We start from the raw sequence: 20700 nt of genomic DNA, 5'->3' as shown, positions 1-20700 counted from the left end.
AGAGAAAACACAACAAGAAATGCTCTACTACAGGTGAAACTCGGAAAATTAGAATATCGTGCAAAAGTCCATTAATTTCAGTAATGCAAATTAAAAGGTGAAACTGATATATGAAACAGACGCATTACATGCAAAGCGAGATAAGTCAAGCCTTAATTTGTTATAATTGTGATGATCATGGCGTACAGCTCATGAAAACCCCAAATCCACAATCCCAGAAAATTAGAATATTACATGGAACCAAGAAGACAAGGACTGTAGAATAGAACAATATCGGACCTCTGAAAAGTATACAGTGTACTGTGCTTGATTGGCCAGCAAACTCGCCTGACCTGACCCCATAGAGAATCTATGGGGCATTGCCAAGAGAAGGATGAGAAACATGAGACCAAACAATGCGGAATTGCTGAAGGCCGCTAATGAAGCATCCTGGTCTTCCATAATACCTCATCAGTGCCACAGGCTGATAGCATCCATGCCACGCCGCACTGAGGCAGTAATTGCTGCAAAAGGGGCGCAAACCAAGTACTGAATACATATGCATGCTTATACTTTTCAGAGGTCCGATATTGTTCTATTCTTCAATCCTTGTCTTCTTGGTTCCATGTAATATTCTAATTTTCTGAGATTGTGGATTTGGGGTTTTCATGAGCTGTACACCATGATCATCACAATTATAACAAATTAAGGCTTGACTTATCTCGCTTTGCATGTAATGCATCTGTCTCATATATCAGTTTCACCTTTTAATTTGCATTACTGAAATTAATGGACTTTTGCACGATATTCTAATTTTCCGAGTTTCACCTGTAAACACTGATGACCTCAGAGTTTACACTTTCATTTAAACTCTCATGAATATTGGGTCATAACAGAATATAAAAACCACTTAAAAGCTTTCCCCAATTCATGCCATTTCATATTTACCTAGAATAAAAGGGTCAAATGTTCTGTGGGATTTCATCATCCCTCCTCACCGAGACTAGTGAGGGGTTCACTAGAAGGATATGCTTAATTATTAAAGTGAATGAAAATAAGTATATGAGGAAAGTGTACTGGGGAGGTCTAAATCAGAGCTGGGACTTACAGGAACTACTTTGTTTTTGCCAGAGCCTAGGGAGCTACCAGCACAAAATGGTGGCCCAGAGTGGCAAAGCCAGTCCCAAAATGGTGACAGTAAAAACCTTCACATCTACAGACTAAGGGATTTTAACATCAAAACTCCTCACATGACCAGCAGAATTGGACAAAGACCTGGTCAAAGGCAACCAATTAACCTTAAAGCTGAGAGACAACTCAAGGTCAATCACTGAATTCAAGGTAGAGAACAGTTTGTGATCTTTAAAAAGAACAAGATGAGATGCCCCATTTTAGAGATTAATGAGCAGTATGTCTCTGATCACATATAGAGTTTGTATCCCAATAACTGCAGCCTGTCCCTTCCCCACATATTTAATAAGGAGCTGCTTCCTCTCCCATCCCCCCAAAACTGGATGGAAATACAGTCTGTTCTACTCCATACAAAAAATCCACTCGTTTCTGAAACCTCCAAAACACATTTTCACAACTCTGCCCTCTTTTTATTTGCCCTCAAATAAGACACAGTTAGAATTAAGTAATGAGCCACCTTGAGCATCTGAAGAGAGAGAGTCTGAAAATGGCATCACCACACCCCCACACAGTCAGTCAATTGGACTTGCAATACTGGCTGGCAAGTAGGAGAGAAGTCCAAACTCCTGGAGAGCTACGTCAGATAAGCCCAGGAGCTACTAAGTAGCTCTCTGAGTTACCTAATCCCCGCCCCACATCTAAGTGACCACATCATGGGAAAAACACTTCAGTGTTTTTCAGTTGAAGGTGCATGATAAGGCAGCAGAGGTCTCCAAGATCCCGTAATTACTCTACCTAGGGGGCTGTTATGACAACATAAAATTCACACATAGGTATGAATAACTAATACAATTATATATTTTTAACATAAAACCAGAGTAACAGTTTTATATATCTTGTTCTAAACTATGACTCAAGGAAGGGGATTTAACTGATCTCAATTAGATTTAGTGAAGTGCTTTGTTTTGCATTCAGAAAGGTAATAAAAGATAGTCTTACTGGTTGTTAGATCCTTCTTCATCCCCCTCGATAATTGGTTCATCACACACCATTCTGTGTTGCAAGTTCTTCAGATCTTGATCTATGCTGCTCTGCAGGTCAAAGAGGTGTTGTTCTACAGCTGCTCTAATTGTTCTTTCCAGTATGCTTAAAAAGAAAAAGGTTACACTAATTATCTAATTTCTTAACATGCAGCCTAATTTTGTATTCCACATGCAGAGGTTATTTGTACAAGGAGGAAAGCAGACAAACTAATCTAAACTGCTCACACAAAGGTCTATAAAACTTTCCATTAATAACGTATTCAACAGATTCTTCAGATCAACAAGAAAGTATTTACCACCACGGTACTGTGGCAGCCCCTGGGGGGTGTCGGTCTCATGAACATCCCACTATACTAGGCATTAAGAGACTCTGCAGGAAGCAAAAGACACTAAAATCACACAACTATGTTTGTCATGCACTAGGTATTTAATGCACTTCTAGATTTCTTCTAGGCTGAGCTTTCTAGAACAGTTAGCAACCTGTTTAGGGATGAGCTCCAGTCTTTGATCCTATCATGGAACTACAGTATTGCTTCAGCCCTTTTCTAAATGAGCAGCATTCATATTCCTTAATGTAGCAGATAGGGAGAAAGTTATAAATTGGAAGTCAGTTTTACTGCACATATACCCCTGCCTATAAATACTTTATTTTTCTGTCAAAATTCTGTTCATTTTAGACTTTGTACTGCTCTTCGTAAAACCATTAACATGGGTACAAATACATCAGAAACCAGCATCTCTGTGTGTCTTAGCAAGCCTATTGCCCATTATCCATGAACCACCTTAGTTATTGGCTAAGCTGCTGTGATGTCAGGGAATATATGGAAGTATTCCGATTACTCAGAGTAGAGGTTTCAGCAATATCATATTGAAATCACTGCCACTTGCGAGTAAGTTAAGCATCAGCTAGAAAGAAGCACATGATAGTAAAAGTTGGTATGCTATTAGCAGGAACAAACAGAGGCAGGAACTGAGTAGGAAGTGGGTCCAGTGTAGCATGGCTTAAGACAAAGGCAGCCAGTGGGGATGTGCACAGAACCATGGCTGGGCGGTTCGACGGAGGCGGGGGTGCCTCTTTAAGGGCGGGGGAGGGTGCACTTACCCCTCCCGCCGCTTCCCCCCCGCCAGCGCTCGTTACTGTTAAAAATCTTCAGGGCAGCAGCATACCTCCCTCCACCCTGTTGCCCTCCTCGGCTAGAAATAGTGTGCCTGTTGTGCGTGTGCATGGCAGATGGGCGTGCACCCGCTACTTCTGGCCGAGAAGGGCAACGGGGTGGCAGGGAGGTATCCTGCCGCCCCAAAGGTTTTTAACAGTAAAGAGCGCTAGCAGGGGGAAGCAGCGGGAGGGGTAAGTGCACCCTCCCCAGCCCTTCAAGAGGCACCCCTACATCTGTCGAACTTCGAACAAGTTCGTGCACATCCCTAGCAGCGAGCAGGTTGAGAAACAAGGATATAAATAAAGTACTGTATCAAGGGTTTGAGTGAAGGCAGTGCAAAAGAGGCATAGAGTAAGAGGAAAGGGGAGTCCAAGGTAAAACCCTCACTTAGAGCCTAGAGACAGAAGACACTGTGTATTAGAAAAGGGAGTAAAGAGGAGATTTGGAGACTCACGATATGTGGGGCAGGGAGAGGCCTAAATTTCACATACAGGTTTAAACCAACCAGTCCAATCCTGGCTGCCGATTTCTAGTTATGTCAAATATTTACCCAACTAAATCTCAAAACAGTGTGAAACTTCACAATAGTGCTGGTTAACATCTACTCCTACAGGGAGTTCATACTTACTCTGCAGAGGCTGGCAAGATGCTTAAGGGGGAGAGATGAGCACTGTAATAAAATAGAAAGAAGTCTCCCTTTAAAACACAGAATTTCAGCACTGAACAGATGTGCTAGATAAAAACTGGAGGTGGTGTGTTAAAAGTTTATATTATACCAGTTTAAAGAATACAGATCCAATATACATAAAACTGTTTACAACTTTTGGACTAAATTCCCAATGAGTAAAAGGCAGACAGCATCCGCACATGACAAAATCTGAAGGAGAAATTTCTAAATAGAACTACTAAGTTGGAACATGCCAAGGTTTATCTACAGTGGACAGCCAGTTGCCTCTGAAAGGCCCACAAGCAAGTGACAATGATGGTATACCACCACCCCACCATTATTCCCCTCAACTGTTATTGAGAGGCAGTATACTTCAACCTGCATATCACCATCAAGACTGGTATTCATTGATAAGACAAGTCCATGAAGAACAAGTCCAACTCCCTTTGAAAGCCCTCTAAGCTAGCAGCCACCACCTTGTAGTGGCAGCATGTTCCATAGAGCAATTAGATGCTATATGAGAAGGTACTTCCTCTTATCTGCCTCAAATCTCCTGAAGCTAGACAACATGGTGCAAAGCTAGGATTTAATGCTGGGTACATGTTACATCTGAACCAGCTCATAGTTTTGCTCCTGGGATTCAAGTTACTTTCTCATCACAATGGAGGACTAACTAGTAAATTGGTAGCTCTCTCATTTACCTAAAAGTAGGATGTCCTGGTTCACTAGTAACCCTCTAACCATGATGAAGTCAGTAGAATAAGGAATGCCTGAAAGCCAGAACAGATTTCAGCCCAGGCTGGATACAAATAATGCCTCTAGTCCTGAGTCAGTACTATAACAATTCTTGGTTTAGGGATGCAGCAAAATCAGTCAATGCAAAGGCAACTCAAGGGTGAAGTTAGAGGAAAGAGATAAAGGGGTGAAGGACCACCAAACTCTCTCTCAAGAGATTAATTTAACTACAAGAGAATTGTTTTGACCTGCTAAATGAATGGCCAGACAGCATTTCCCATGTTACAGATACTAGGTCCACTAAGAGACTATGGGCTCAATATTGTAACTTTAGTCACCTATATAATATTTGATGACAATATTGTCTATATGTAACCCTCAAGAGGAGGAGCAGCAGCAAAGAGCCTAAGTACAGCACTAACATTTTGAATAGATTTGTGTGTGCTCATCTGTCTAGAGGAGTCCAAACTTCACTGATAGCTAATATAGTATGTACAGAGTTCAAGTGGATGCAATGGGTAGGGAAGAAATTTTGTTTGTCCATGTGGATTTAGAGGACTGGAACTGAAAGTAAATTAGAAGCATCTGTAGCCTGCTGAGTTCTTAAGCATTCACAACTAGGAGGAAGTTGGCTATGGAGAGGGAAACAATGCTTTGACAATGGAGATAAGCAGTCACAATGGTCATGCATTTTGTGAAGTGTGCCACAGATAACTTGAAAGAACAAACCCAGTACTGAGAGCAGCAAGTCCATACTGCAAGCCAAAAAGAAAACTTGCAGCATATGGAGATGTGGGGGGAAAGATGGTCAGATATTGAGATGAACCAGGTATCTATATCGAGGAGGATATGGTTTAGGAGTAGCAACATGCAACTCCTTGTGTAATAAACACTGACGTCACATAGATCTAGCCCAGGCGGCAGTCCCCCATCCTTTTTTAAGCTCACTGAGCAGGAATAGGACCCGACTTGATGGTACAAAAGGGGAACTTCCTTAATCATTCCCTTTTGTAATAAATTGAAAGCTTGCAGCAAGGTGGTAGTGGGGCATCCCATTGGCAAAAGGGAGAGCAATTTCATAGCATAACCTAATGAAATTATATTTATAACCTTGTCTATCTCAAGTTATGGTTTCCACAAATTGGTACAGCTTGGATCCTGAAAGCATTAGACTAGAAGGTGGAAGATTACGGAAGGCAAAAGCTCAGTTTTGAAAACCCCATGCACTTTGACAATGAGGTGAAAGATACAGACTTCGGCAGAGGATAGTATCATAGGACTGTGGTCATGTGAAAGAAACTACAGGCTACTCACCTGTAACATGGGTTCTTCTAGTGGTCATCTGTACTTCTACACAAATGGGCTATGTGCCTGAGCAGAGACACTGTCGGAATCTAACAAGCTCAATTCTCCTGCTTCAGGCGGGAACCCCGCCCCCAGCCACTATATGCAGCTGCACCACTCCTCATCCCCAGTCACAGAGTCCAGCTACAGTGAACCCCGCGGGGACGATGGGAGGGCAGGGAGAAGTATAGGTGACCACTAGAAGAACCAAAGTTACAGGTGAGTAACCTGTTCTTCGACATGGTCTCGGTCTTCTACACAAATGGGTGCATAACAAGCAAGCACCCAAGGAGAAGGGGAAAACATAGGCAATATGTAATCAACCAGAAATCTTTTTATTTCAGAAACAAACATATCAAGTGAAAATAGATTGCAGGACACTCCTGCCAAACACAGCATCATTCCTTGCCTTGGTATTAATGGCATAATGACGAATAAATGAGTGGGCCAAAGCCCAGGTAGCAGCCTGACATATAGTGTCCAAGGGGACTGCACGATCAAAGGCTACAGAGGTCGCCACCGACCAAACTGAGTGTGCCTTCACAGTTGCAGGCAACTGTTTGTGGGCTAACTGATAACAGAGTTCAATTGTGGAAACTATCCACCTAGACATGGACTGGGCTAAAACTTGCAGACCTTTACGTGGCCCATCATAGAGAACAAACAAGTTTTCCTCCATTCAGCAGACCTCTGGATATAGATATAGACCCTTCTAACATCCAGACGATGTAATCGTTTCTCTGCATCCAAGGAGGGATTCGGAAAGAACACTGGCAGAGTGAGTGAGGCCGAATAGTGAAACATGGACACTACTTGGGGGAGAAATTGGACATCTGGTCTGAGTACGACCTTGTCCCTATGAAACTGAAGGTACGGTTGGTCAACCCTCAAGGCTCTCAGCTCACTTACCCTCCTGGCAGAGGTAATGGCCACCAAAAAGGTGACCTTCTAGGTCAATAGACGGGGGTCAATAGAAGCCAAAGGCTCAAATGGTGAGTGCAGAAGACCAGCCAACAGCACCGAGAGATCCCAGGCCGGAGACATGATCGGGTTATCCGGAAACATGTGTGCTAAATCTTTTAGAAAACTTTTTACCACTGGGTCTTTAAACCGTGAAGCCCAGTCAGCAGGGGAACGTGCCACAATGGCAGCCAAATACACCTTAAGGGATGAAAGCTTCAAACCAGATTCATTAATATACAACAAATAATTACATATATATATCCTGAACTAATAGATTAAGAACATCAAAGTTATGCAGTACAGCAAAGGAACAGAAACTAGTCCACTTGTGATCATATGATGTCCGTGTGTACCATTTTCTTGTAGCAGCCAAAGCTTCCCAAAGTCTCAATGGGAAGTTAGCAGGCCCTTCCACGCTGTCATATGGAGGGACTGAACAGCAAGGTGCAGCCCCCGTCCTTCCTCCTGTGACAGCAAATCTGGCAGAGCAGGCAGGCATTTCCAATCCACTGCCAAGTGCCTCAGGAACAGAAACCAAGGCCTCCTGGGCCACCACAGGGCTATCAGGATTGCCCTTGCCCGATCCACCTTCAGTTTGTGCAGGACCCTCAGAATTAGAGGAAGCGGGGGAAACACATAAAGAGGGCTCGTCCAAGACAGGATGAAGGCATAGCCCAGAGATCCCTCGCCCTTCCCTCCCCTGGAGCAATAGAGGGCACACTGCACACTGTCCTGGGACGCAAACAGGTCCAGCAATGGGACTCCCCAGTGTACAAATATGTCCCTGAGAACACCTCAGTGTAAAGCCCACTCGTGGGAGACCACTGTCATTCTGTCCGCATGAACATTTAACACACGCTGTATGTATGCACATACTCTGTATGCACTCTGTACTGCCTGAGGCGACACTGCATGTGCCACGCACCAATGCCACAGGTCCAGAGCCAGAAACAGAAGATTTCTCAAGGACATGCCTCACTGTTGATTGACATATGCTTTCACCATTGTATTGTCTGTATGAGCACTGATTGTCCCCCAATCAGGGGCAGAAAGCCCTTAAGCATTGAAAATGGCCAACAACTCCAGGTAATTGATGTCTCAAGTCCTTTCTTTGGGGGACCAGTGTCCACTCAGATGAAACCCTTCCAGATGTGCCCCACAACCGAGCTCCGACGTGTCCATCATGACTACCCACAAGGCTTGAGGGATCTGAAAAGGGAGTACCAACACTCACGTGCCGAAACTCCGTCTATCATCCTGCTGATGCTCGTATCCATGGTGGGTGGGTGTGATGCAGATGGCCTGGATCCTGAAGGGGATCGAACATGTCTAAAAAACATCTCTGAATGACTTGCATTCGGAGACATGCTTGAAGTAGAACGTACGTATTTGCTGCCTTGTGGCCCAACAGGCCCTGTATGGCACTCAGTCTATGGGCCAATGGCTAGATAAATGGCCGCCAGCTTCTGAAGCGTGGCCAAACAGTAGGAAGACCTTTTCCAAGAAGGTGTCGAACATCAGCCCAAATGATCTGAATTCGACGGGTGGGTTTCAACAGAGATTTTTTGAAGTTTATTTGGAAACCCAGCTCCTGCAAGGTATCTATCATAACCTCAAGGACTGCCCGTCTGGTGTTCACCACGATGAGCCAATCATCTAGAAATGGCAGCACCTGCAAACCTTGCTCCTGCAGAAACACCACTACCGGGGCCAGACATTTTGTAAAGTCCCACAGCACAGTCATGAGGCCAAATGGCAAGGCCTTGAATTGATAGGAGATCCGCCCCAATCTGAAACCGCAAGAAGAACAGATGCTGCGGGCGAATCGAGATGTGGTAGTATTCATCTTTTAAGTCCAGGTAAACCATCCACATTCCCTCTCTAGGATGTTCATACTGACCAGTACCAAGAGCATTCAGAACCCCTTGTAGACCAAATGTCTGTTCAGGGCCCTGAGATCTACTAAAGGGTGCTGACTGCCATCCGGCTTTGGTACCAGAAAGTACCAGGAATAGAACCCAGGATTGTCGGGGTTGGTGACTCTCTTGATCATGTCCTTCTCCAAAAGGGTCACAACCTCTTGATCCAACTCTGGAGTAGAAGTAGTCCCTACAACCCCGGACACAGGTTGTGTCCCACAAAACTCCAAGGTGTACCCCAGGCATATAACTGTCTGGACCCACTGGTCTGTAGTCACTTTGTCCCAGCTCACCGCAAATGGGGCCAGGCGAGTCCTGAAGCGCCCAGAGTCATTGCTTCTTCTTGAAAGCATCTGGGCGCTGTTTCTGGAAAGCCTGTTTACTGGGCTGGCTGCACAGCTTGAACCACTGCTGGAACTTGTTGCCACAAAAAGACCATTCCGAAGGTGACTGTTGTGAGGGGGTCTTTCACAGTTCGTAAGGAAACTACTTGGCAGTCCCCTGAGTCTTGCTAGCCGGTGAAGCACAGGACATGGAACACACTGTGCTCCTAAATCTTTGAACTTGCTGGAGCGTGCCATCAGTCTGTTCAGAGAAGAGGCTAGGGCCCTTGAAGGGCAGTACCTCAATCCTAGCTCGGACCTCATAGTGCAGCCCTGATGAGCACAACCAAGAGTGCCGTCTGAGTGCCACCGACATGGCCATCACCTTAACTCCACATTCCACCGAATGCCAGGCCCAATAAAGTTCTTGTTTTGCCACCTGAATAGCCGCACGGAAAAATGCTTTTGCTGGATCCTGCTTGTCCTGTGGGAGGAGATCCAGGAAAGGAACCCTCTCTCCCACAAAAAGTGTTATCGGGCATTATAAGCCTGATAACTGGCCACCCTCAAGTGGAAAGCAGAGGCCAAATAAAACCTCCTCCCGAAGGAGTCCAATTTTCTTCCTTCTTTGTCGCTCAGAGCTGATGATCTGTGACCTCTGGTCCTCTGCAATGATGCCTCTGGTGTGGGGCGATTCTTCAAAAAGGTCATATCGTCCTGCAGTTGAACCTGGTAGAAATGCTCCAAGCTCCTGTTTGGCTGGGAAAGCATCACTGGCTTCTTCCAGTGCACTTGCATAATTTTTAACAATGCTGAGTTCAGAGGCAGAGCGGCCGGTATCTTGGCCTCCAAATCGATTAGGTTAAATGAAGGGTCCAGCTCCCCCTTTTGCTGGATGCTGAGGCTCACTCCCACAGCTGCAGCCAGCCGGGTCACGTAAACGGAGTATAGCTTTAAGTCCTCCGACGGAGAGACAGGCTTCAAGTCCGAATGTATACTGAGCGGAGATGAGCCCAAAGAAATAAACTTCAGAGTCCTGGGAGCTGGCATCATTCTCATATTCAGGCTCCCGGGGAGCCATAGAGTCTTGGAGCACAGGTGCCGAATCTGAAGGGGAGTCTGGTTTGCTGCCGATTGTCCGGTTTTGAGGTGGAAAGTTCCTGCACAGGCACAGTAGCCCGAAGTGCTACTAGATCCAAAGGGGGCAATTCGCAATGCTCGTACCGATCACCCGAGGAGCGGAGTGGCGAGCGCAAACGCGGCCTCCCTTCCGTGTGGGAGCGGGGTTCTCCAACCCCTCCTCATTCCTGAGTGTCCATACATGGGAGCTTCTGAGAAATGAGACCCATGTGTTCGAACACAGCACAAATAATCAGACCGGCTGTCTTGGTATCGATCACAGGATCCAGAGTCCCGTTGCCATGCACTGTAAGAAGGTTCTATGTCAACTAAAGGGAATCGATATTCCGGTGCTTGGTATCTATCCTGGTACGATTGGCCATGACGGTCCCAAGACCGATCCTGTCAGTATGTCAAGGAGCGTTCTTCCAAACCCCAGCAGGCCTCACTGTTATGGGCACCACAACATATTAGACTCAGAGGTACCAACCCAGAAGTATATGGAATTCAGGCCTGTGTCTGATTTCATTTTATATTAAGAGTTCAATTAAATGCCTAGACTCAGGGTGAACTGACACCCAGATCTGCCTGGGTAATGCCTGGTAAATGATTTGTAGAGGCAGGGGTAATCTAGCATTGTTTATCAGTGTTTGTGGAACTCACAAAAGACTCAATGGGTCACGCTTAATTACCAGTCTCACACTGCTGAAATTATCCCTTTTCTTCACAGACAGGATGCTTCTGGCTCAGTCAAATGTATTGATTAACTCGTCTCACACATGTACCCCTTTTTATGTTACTTTAAATATTATCTGGTTATAATTAAACACTAGATAGAGGTACACAAGAAATAATGTAATTGCTGTCTCACACAATTAGAACTAATTCTCTCACTAACTCCTGATTTTTAACACCTTTTGGGACCAGGCTAGCAGATCTGGGACAAGAGAAGGGGCCCATTTGAAACTCAGAGATGCAGATTTGCTTTGGGCAATGTCCCCTCCTCAAGATAGCAGCTAACAGAAGATGAGATTGAGATCTCTCTGGACTGGCTGAATAATTAAAAGATGATATCCAGAAAGTAACAGCAAGTTGTCACCTTTTGGGACCCAGGAAAAGATGAGGAGATTTGAATAGACTCTATGAGCGATCAAAGGAAAATACAACTATAAAGAATGAGGCTACTGGACAGAGAGCAGGCGGTCTTGTGCCTGCAAGCAGTCTCTTGCCTACAAGCAGTCTTATGCCTACATTCAATCTTGTGCCTACAAGCAAGATCTGCTCATGAGCAATCAGCACTATCGCAGCAGGAAGCTGCGTGCTGCAGCAGTGACCAAGTAAGGACCTGCTCTCCTCTTCTTTAAAGATCCCCTGCTCACCGCTCCCCTCCCAGCGGTTGGAGTGCTGGACTAGGACCGGGGAGACCCGAGTTCAAATCCCCATTCATCCATGATACTTGCTGGGTGACTCTGGGCCAGTCACTTCTCTCTCAGCTTAACCTACTTCACAGGGTTGTTGTGAAAAAGAAACTCAAGTATGTAGTACATCGCTCTGGGCTCCTTGGAGGAAGAGCGGGATATATATGTAAATAAATAAATAAATAAATAAATAAATAAATAATAATAATGCCGAACCAGTACATCAACCTCGGTTCGTGCACATTCCTCATTTATGAACTTACAGATTACAAACTTGTTCTTTCTGGGGGAGTGCTCCTGGATCCAAAATCCTTTCTGGTTTCCCAACAGGCAATGGCCAGGAGTGTTTATCAGTTTCGGCTGATATGCCAGCTATGCCCATTTCTGGAAGTAACCAACCTTAAAATAATGATACATATGCTGGTAACCTCCAAGCTTCACTACTCTAATGCACTCTTTCAGGGGCTACCTTTGTACGTAATCCGAAGACTACAATTGATATAGAAGTCTCTACGACAATCCAAAGAGACCATGCAACATCCATTTTAAAAGAACTGCACTGGCTGCTAATATGTTTCCAAGCAAAATACAAAGTGCTGGTTATTACCTAGAAAGTCCTTAATAGCTTGGATCTAGGGTATTTAAGAGAGCACTTCCTTCGTCATGAATCCTGTCACCTATTAACTGGATCTCTCCAGATGATCTTATGGTTGCCATCAGCTTGTTTGTAGTAGTGTGCACGGACCGGTCCAGGGCCATAGAAAAGGCCTCCGGACTGGTCCGGAATTCTGGCGAGGGGGGAGTGTGTCTTTAAGGGGGGGCGGTAGTACTCCCCCCCACCCCTGGACTTTCCAAAAATGTTATTGGGGCAGCAGAGTTCCTCCCTGCTGCCCCTGCCCGTCGTGTGCAAAGGGTTAAAGTAGAAAAAGCTGGCAGCACGCATGCGCCCTTCGCAGCACACACTCGTCTCCACTGCTGGCGCGCGCCAACGACAAAAACGAGCACGCGCCGCGAAGGGCACATGCACGCCACCAGCTTTTTCTACTTTAACCCTTTGCAGACGACGGGGGCAGGGGCGGCAGGGAGGAACTCTACTGCCCCAAGAACGTTTTTGGGAAGTCCAGCACCGGAGGGGGAAGAGCGGGGGGGGAGTACTACCCCCCCTTAAAGACACACTCCCCCCAGTGCCGGACCACGCCTCCATGGTTCCATGCATATCTCTACTTGTTTGGTAGCAACAAGGACTGGGCCTTGTCCGAGGTTGTTCCAGGGCATTGGAATGCACTTCTCTACCTCTGGCTGCTTTTAAGAAGGATCCTCAAATGCACCTGTTTTCTCAGGCTTTTAGTAAAATATTCTTTTTACTCTGCAAAACTGTTTTACATCCACTTCATTTTTAAATCATGCACACAACCTAGCGATATACAGAAGACAATATACACTCGACTTCCGGGAGAAAGGAGGAACAGGAGGAAGCAACACGCAAGTTCTGAGCTCCTGTTTTTATCTTATTTTCTGTTTTTCTTTTTTAATTGAGACTTTTGCCTTTGGCTTATAGCCTAATTGAGCTGTTTGGCTTGTATTCTGAGGCTGTGTTAATTTTGGGGAATGTTTTCACTATTAGAAGACTGAGTTTATTTTACTGCAAGATTTGTCTCTTCTGACTCAGCGGTTTTCAGCAGGAGTGAATGAGAAGCATCTGCAAGGAGTGTCTGCAGCTAAGTAAGAAATGAGGAGGAGGCAGGCTAAGAAACATACTAACAAAGTTAAACTTTTTGAGAAAACCGCTCTGAGCTCTGTCTGTGTCTCTAAGCCTTTCTATGCAGTAGACACAGCTGCTCAAGAGAAGAGTGACTCCTCCTTTTTGCAACTTCAGTCTGCAGGCTCTTTGCATGTTGAAAACGCTGGGAATGACTATCGTTGAGAGCCCGAGGACTAGTCCAGCGGGGGTCTGCCGTGAGCAGAGTCAAGTATGTAATAAATTACCCAGCTTTCATCACAATTTGAGTGGGAGGAGTGAGCCCTCCTCACACTCTATGGATGACCCAGCTAATTTATCTCCAAGCAATTTAAGGAAATCTCCCACTCCTGCTATCAGTGAGGAAATCAGTGAGGAAATACCTTTTAAAATGTCCAAACTTATAATGGAGACTTTGATTTACTTATTTCAGCGTCTCTCTAAAATCACAGCCCAGATGGACTCTTTAGCCATGGATTTGAAAAAGTTATCTAACTCAGCTCCATTGGGTAGATCTGGAGACAGTAAATCATTGCAAGTAAAGGAAGGCAAACAGCTTGCTGATGCTTATTCTCAAACAAGTGTGCAGATTCCAGTTTCTGACCATGTGTCTTTAACTCTGTATTCTATTTTATCCAAGGGGGAGGTTTGTTTGACCCCCTCTGGATATCTCCCCTCACGCGTCAAACATGGCAATTCTCAGTCTACTTATCACCCAAACCATATTATTTTGGACATTTGTCATAATTCTACTAATCATCAGCGCTGGAATACAAAAGGAAAAATTAGAGCTTCATTAGCTCAGATTTTGTGCTTTCCTCTTCAAACAATTGATCTGATTTCCTTCTCTAAACTCAAATCTTTTAAATCTTACATGTTCAAACTGTTGCTCAGATTTGAGTCTGCTCTAATTCCTCAATCTTTGCTCAGAATGCGGGACTGTCTAGCTAACTGGGAGATATTCCCCAGGAGAGTTATTGGGGAGCTCTCAAAGACTCCCGAGGACCCCATCGAACTATATCTGGGGTCCATGAGGAAAGGTATGATCACACGAGCAAATCTGACTACTGGCAACCCACAGAAGAGAAAATCCTCACGCAGTTCCCCTATAGTTAAGAAAGATCATCAAACTCAGACTTGGTGCACTGATCCCATATTGAACACTATTGCTGTACCCAGTTCAACTTTGTTAGGCTCAAGTGAATCAAACAATTCTTTGTTTGTCACTGTTTCGGAAGTGGGCGAACTATCTGATGGATTGCAACCCCCATACTTTTTGGAGGAGAGTGATATAGTTCAAATACATGGGAATTTATCTTTGGCGACGCAGGAAGATATCCAGTCTAGTCTGGTTCCTAATTCGCAAGAATTGAAGTCTCTTGATTCTGATATTCTGTAACCTTTGGAAGCGCTGAATGATTCTATTTCTAAGAACTCTCTGTTAGCTCCCAACGCTACCAACTCAATAGAGCTGTCGGGCGAAATGGCTAAGATTGAACTAATAGCGGGATCACTCCTGAAGGATGGTTTATGGTCTAACATCTCTAAGTTAAAATCTCTCGAGGCTATTTTAATTGACAACAGGAATCAAAGGAAGAAGATCTCTCCAGAAGAAAGTGCAAGTAATACTATCTCATCTATTTATCTACAGGAGACTGATAAGCCTAATCTCTCCCGCTCGAAGGATCACCCGAGCAACTTGGCTTCTGATGACCTACACCCTATGAGACAGACTAAAATCACAAATTTTCTTCTCCCTTTGGAAAAGACTGCAGGAAGTTTTGTAAATGCATCCAATCTTCTTTCGCAGCGCAATGACAGTCTCAGTTGATCTTGGCCAAGTCGAAGTATCCAAACTTTACATCCGCGGATGCACTGCTAGAAGGGAGTGTGGGAGGTTCCTCAGAGTTGGAAACCCTGGTGGCAAAGTCCACGATGGGAAATGGTGTGGGTCCCTCATTTTTGGAGTTTTCAACCAAACAGCTCTTCCCTGCCCGCTCAATGACTTGTTATGCGAGCGGTGAACAGTCGACCTGGAAAATTCTCGGCTGGAATATTGCCGGGTGGAACGGGAAGAGAAATGATGTAGAGTTTATTACTTTTATCCAACAGTGGGATATTCTAGTGTTTCAGGAGACATGGATGAAAGATGAGATCAATATCAGTGGCTATATCATCTACTCATTGAAAGCCCACTCGGATACCAATAGGGGAAGGCTGAAGGCTGACTTAGCATGTTGTATATCGCTAGCCTTAAATGTAGAATCTATCCGATTAGCTGACCTGCCCCCCTATGCTATGGCTATTTTGATCAAGGCTAGGAGTGGAGACTTGTTATTGATCAATGTTTATCTGCCTCCCAGTCAATCACTTAACTCCACTACTACAATTTGGGGACAGTTGGATATCTATATAACCGAAGCATTATTGAATTTTCCCCATGCTTCTGTAATTCTTATGGGGGATTTTAACTCCAGATGTGGTACCAATGATAAAACGTTGATGGCCTCACGTTTTTGGAAATGGGGAGATTGCATAGATGGTGCTTCTCTCATTAACCGTTATTCTAAAGACAAATGTATCAACTCATCAGGAGCTCAATTGCTCTATTTAACTAAGATACATGAGTTGACCATTCTAAACGGTACTATACCCTCAGATATTCCTGGGGAATATACGTTTCTTTCCTCCCGGGGAAATAGTGTAGTGGACTATGTTATGGTTTCCAAATCGATCCTTCCCTATGTATCTTCCTTTGAAGTGGGTGAGCAAATTTTTAGTAATCACTTACCCATGAACATCTATTTAGATCTTCCTCAAGAAAGGAGGGGTAATTTGTTCCCCTGTGCTTTTGAGGAAAGTTCTGCCAATCTTAGCTGCAAGATAAAATGGTCCAGGGAGGTAGAAAATGAGATCTCCAGGTTCTATGATTCTCCCGAAGTTAGAGATTTATTTGATTCCATTGTGCAAGCTCACCTGGGACCTCAAACAATTGTTGCATATGGAAAATTGGAAACTGCTTTTATGCAAAAATTCCTACATTGTAGTAAGCTACATTCTACACAGACCTATAGTAAAAGAGCAGCTAATAACTGGTTTGATCTGTGTTGTAGGGCTTTACGTAAACAACTGCTGAGTATCTACAGAGAATACAGATCGGGTACAGAACAAACAGTCCCATCAATCTACTATCAGATTAAAAAGGCATACAAAAGTAGTCTTAAATATGCTAAACAACAAGCATTGCGAAATGTCTGGAACAAGCTTATCATGGCCACTACTAATAAAGATAGCCACACTTTTTGGAGATTGGTTTCGGCAACCGGCCGGGTTAATATCCCTTGTAAAATTCCGGCTAGATCGTGGGAATCTCACTTTTTTGCTGTCTATAATGATGCCCAGCCTAGCCAGATCTTTGTTCCCCCTCTGATTGGGGAGTTGCCCCGTTGGCCTCCTGTTACGCCCGCTGAAATAACGGATCTAATAGGTCACCTTAAAAATGGAAAAGCTCCTGGTCCTGATCTTATTCTTCCTGAACTATTAAAATCTAATATAGAATGGTGGGCTTTAGTTCTAGCTAATTTATTTACATCGATCAATAGTTCAGGTGTTGTTCCAGAGCAATGGAAATCAGCAATAGTGGTTCCCATATTCAAAAACGGTTCCCATTCAGACCCATCCAATTATCGACCCATTAGTTTGCTGTCAGTGGTTGGCAAATTATATGCTCTGTACACCTTTTGGATAAGCTTGAGGCATGGATCTCAGAAAATCAAATTCTCGGGATTGAACAAGCAGGTTTTAGAGCAGGCCGCTCTACTCTCGATCATTGTATGATCTTGCATCATCTAGCAAAGAAATACTCTAGCGGCCCCAAATGTAAATTTTTTGTTGCCTTTATTGGACTTAAAATCCGTGTTTGATTCTATCTCCAGACATTTATTATGGTCCAAACTTGAAAAAACAATAGATAAGAGATTGCTATTTTTGATGATGCAGCTTTACTCCAATTCTTCATTACGGGTTAGATACGCTATCAATGGGGCCCTAACTGATTCTATCCCCTCTACTCGAGGGGTTAGACAGGGCTGCGTCTTGGCCCCGACACTGTTCAATCTCTTTATCAATGATTTGGCTCCATTTCTGGAGAGTGTGGACTCCCATGCCCCAAAGCTGGCTAACAAACAAGTGCCCATTTTACTCTATGCCGATGACGCAGCAGTGCTATCCCAGTCCAGATTAGGTTTGCAAAGACTGTTGTGTGCTTTTGCTGGCTACTGCAATGATAACAAACTAACAGTTAACTACAAAAAAACAAAGGTCCTGGTTTTCTCTAAATCCAGGAAACTATATAAATGGGTAATAAATCAGAACCACATTGAGCAGGTTTACAACTATAACTATTTAGGCATATCATTTCAATATAATCTAAATTGGAAAACTCAAAGGCTGTCTTCAATTCACAAAGCCCGCAATTAGGGGTGTGCACGGAACCGCGGAGCTGCGGTCCGGCACTGGGGTGGGGGGTTCCACACAAAACAGGGGGAGCTTTACTCACCCCTTCCATTAAAGTGCCGTATTTTTTCTAGTAATCCGGCGGCAGGGTGCCGCCCGCTTCAATCTCTTCTCGGTGGTCCTCTTATCCATAATCGGGGCAGCAGGGTCGCTCCCAGTCCCTGCCGCCCCTTCAAGCTGTCCCCCTCGGCTGGCGGCCGCCCCCTGAAGCTTCCCAGAGTTCCCCCGCCGCCCCCTTCTTTCAAAATCTGCCCCCATTATAAAGAGGACAGCAGGAGAACTCCCTGCCGTCTCCTTCCCCCTTGCCGGCTAGGCTGCAAATGGCTTCTAGGAAGCCTTTCACGCGCCTTCCTAGAAGCCATTTGCAGCCTAGCCGGCAAGGGGGAAGGGGACGACAGGGAGTTCTCCTGCCGTCCTCTTTATAATGGGGGCAGATTTTGAAAGAAGGGGGCGGCGGGGGAACTCTGGGAAGCTTCAGGGGGCGGCCGCCAGCCGAGGGGAACAGCTTGAAGGGGCGGCAGGGACTGGGAGCGACCCTGCCGCCCCGATTATGGATAAGAGGACCACCGAGAAGAGATTGAAGCGGGCGGCACCCTGCCGCCGGATTACTAGAAAAAATACGGCACTTTAATGGAAGGGGTGAGTAAAGCCCCCCGTTTTGTGTGGAACCCCCCACCCGAACCAAAACCACCCCGTGCCCGGACCGGTCTGGAGGCCTTTAGAATGGCCTCCGAACCGGTCCGTGCACATGACTACCCGCAATACCCTCAGTGCCTTTTTGCGATTTTACTACTCTAAAGGGGGCCAGTTTGTTCCCATGGCACTCCAGGTATTTCATGCTAAGATCGTGGCCCAACTACTTTTTGGAGTTTCACTATGGATCCAGGGTGTAACAGCTGAACTGGAGAGAGTACAGTCTATTTTTCTGAGAGCAATTTTTGCAGTGCCTAGATGTGTGCCTTATTCTGCTCTATGTATGGAATCTGGGTCTTTCTCTACTGTCTGTAAAGCCTGGGAGCTTACTTTCGCTAGATGGAGTAAACTCTGTTCTGAGATTCAGGAATTTTCTTTTTTCCAACTTCTATGGGTGGATTCTTATCCTAACCCCTGGCTAACATTTGTAAATAATAAAATTATTCAACTGGGCCTTTCTCCTTCAGAACTCCTCACTTGGGAATATAATAAGGTGAAGGAAATATTTCTCCGGTTGCACGATATTGAAAGGCAGGAACTTAGGTCTTCGGCCAACAGGACTTGCTCCCCTTTACATTTTGGGATTTTGCCACCCTGGGGAGATAGAGGTGCTAGTTATTTGACAATGCTACATTTTTCCAAATTTCGGGCTGCATTTGCCCGGGCCCGGTTCAATGTGTTGCCCTCTTCTCTTTTGGATCGGAGGTTTGCAAAAGATAATCCTGTTGCGGTTTTCTGCCCTTGTGGCATTGGCCTTCTGGAAACTGTCACCCATCACACATTAGAATGACCTTATACAAAACTATGGTGCAGCCACACCTGGAGTACTGTGTACAATTCTGGTCACCACATCTAAAAAAGGACATTGTAGACCTGGGAAAGGTGCAGAAGAGGGCAACCAAGATGATCAGGGGCCTAGAGCACCTTTCTTATGAGGCAAGGCTACAACACCTGAGGCTTTTTAGTTTAGAAAAAAAGACGACTGTGAGGAGACATGATAGAGGTCTATAAAATCACACATGGTGTGGAGAAAGTGGAGAGAGAGAAATTCTTCTCCCTCTCACATAACACTAGAACCAGGGGTCATCCCATGAAATTGATTGCCAGGAAATCTAGGACCAACAAACAGAATTACTTTTTCACACAATGCATACTCAACTTGTGAAATTCTCTGCCACAAGATGTGGTGACAGTCAACAACCTGGATGGCTTTAAGAGGGGTTTGGATAACTTCATGGAGGAGAGGTCTATCATCGGCTATTAGTTGGAGGACTATAGGCCACCTCCAGCCTCAAAGGCAGGATGCTTCTGAGTACCAGTTGCAGGGGAGTAACAGCAGGAGAGAGGGCATGCCCTCAACTCCTGCCTGTGGCTTCCAGAGGCATCTGGTGGGCCACTGTGTGAAACAGGATGCTGGACTAGATGGGCCTTGGGCCTGATCCAACAGGGCTGTACTTATGCAAAATTCTTGCTGCTCCCTAAACCCAATCTTATCAGCAGCTTGCAAAACATAAGCCATGATTATTTTTTTTACTCTTCCTTCTACTCAATTACTTTTCTTGCTGCATCATTACATAGATTGAAGCACTGTCTACTTGTTCAGTAGCACTATGCACCTGGGAAGCACTGCTTTCTTGTCTGCTAGGTGAGCATGATAGGAAGAGAAAATGGAGGGAACAGAAGGCAAGCAGAGGACCTGGTACATAGAGGACATGTCCTGGAGCAGTGGATCTAGTGTGTAAATATGAGAGACCCAGCAAAGAACAGAGTGAGGGTAAAGACCCCAAGTCTTTAATGACACGAAGCCTCCCCACACAGAGCAAAAAAAGGAAGCTGGAGATGGAAGCTAAAGTAGGGTTTTATGTTTTAGAGAAATGTACAGAGTCAGGCAACATGTTGAGGCATCCTGAGTAAAGCCCTAAATATCAACAGTGCACCATCAGGCCCAACAAGGCA

General features: G+C 45.0%; 1 protein-coding gene across 6 annotated transcripts in view; it reads right to left on the bottom strand.

Moving 5' to 3' along the window:
- The window catches only part of FAM13B (family with sequence similarity 13 member B), a 98386-nt gene that overhangs the window by 39531 nt on the left and 38155 nt on the right, over positions 1-20700 (bottom strand). For 5 of the 6 annotated variants that reach the window (XM_053289771.1, XM_053289769.1, XM_053289772.1 and 2 more), the window contains 2 exons: positions 3939-3980; positions 2110-2256 (listed from right to left, as the gene is read on the bottom strand). In XM_053289771.1, coding sequence (XP_053145746.1) covers positions 2110-2256; positions 3939-3980 — 189 coding nt within the window. The remainder of the gene's footprint in view (positions 1-2109; positions 2257-3938; positions 3981-20700) is intronic. The other variant, XM_053289770.1, reaches the window with a different exon arrangement.

Source organism: Hemicordylus capensis, chromosome 2, assembly GCF_027244095.1.
Source record: "Hemicordylus capensis ecotype Gifberg chromosome 2, rHemCap1.1.pri, whole genome shotgun sequence".
Taxonomy (NCBI): Eukaryota; Metazoa; Chordata; class Lepidosauria; order Squamata; family Cordylidae; genus Hemicordylus; species Hemicordylus capensis.
Note: the sequence above shows the minus strand (reverse complement) of the source record. Positions and strands in the feature narration are given on the sequence as shown.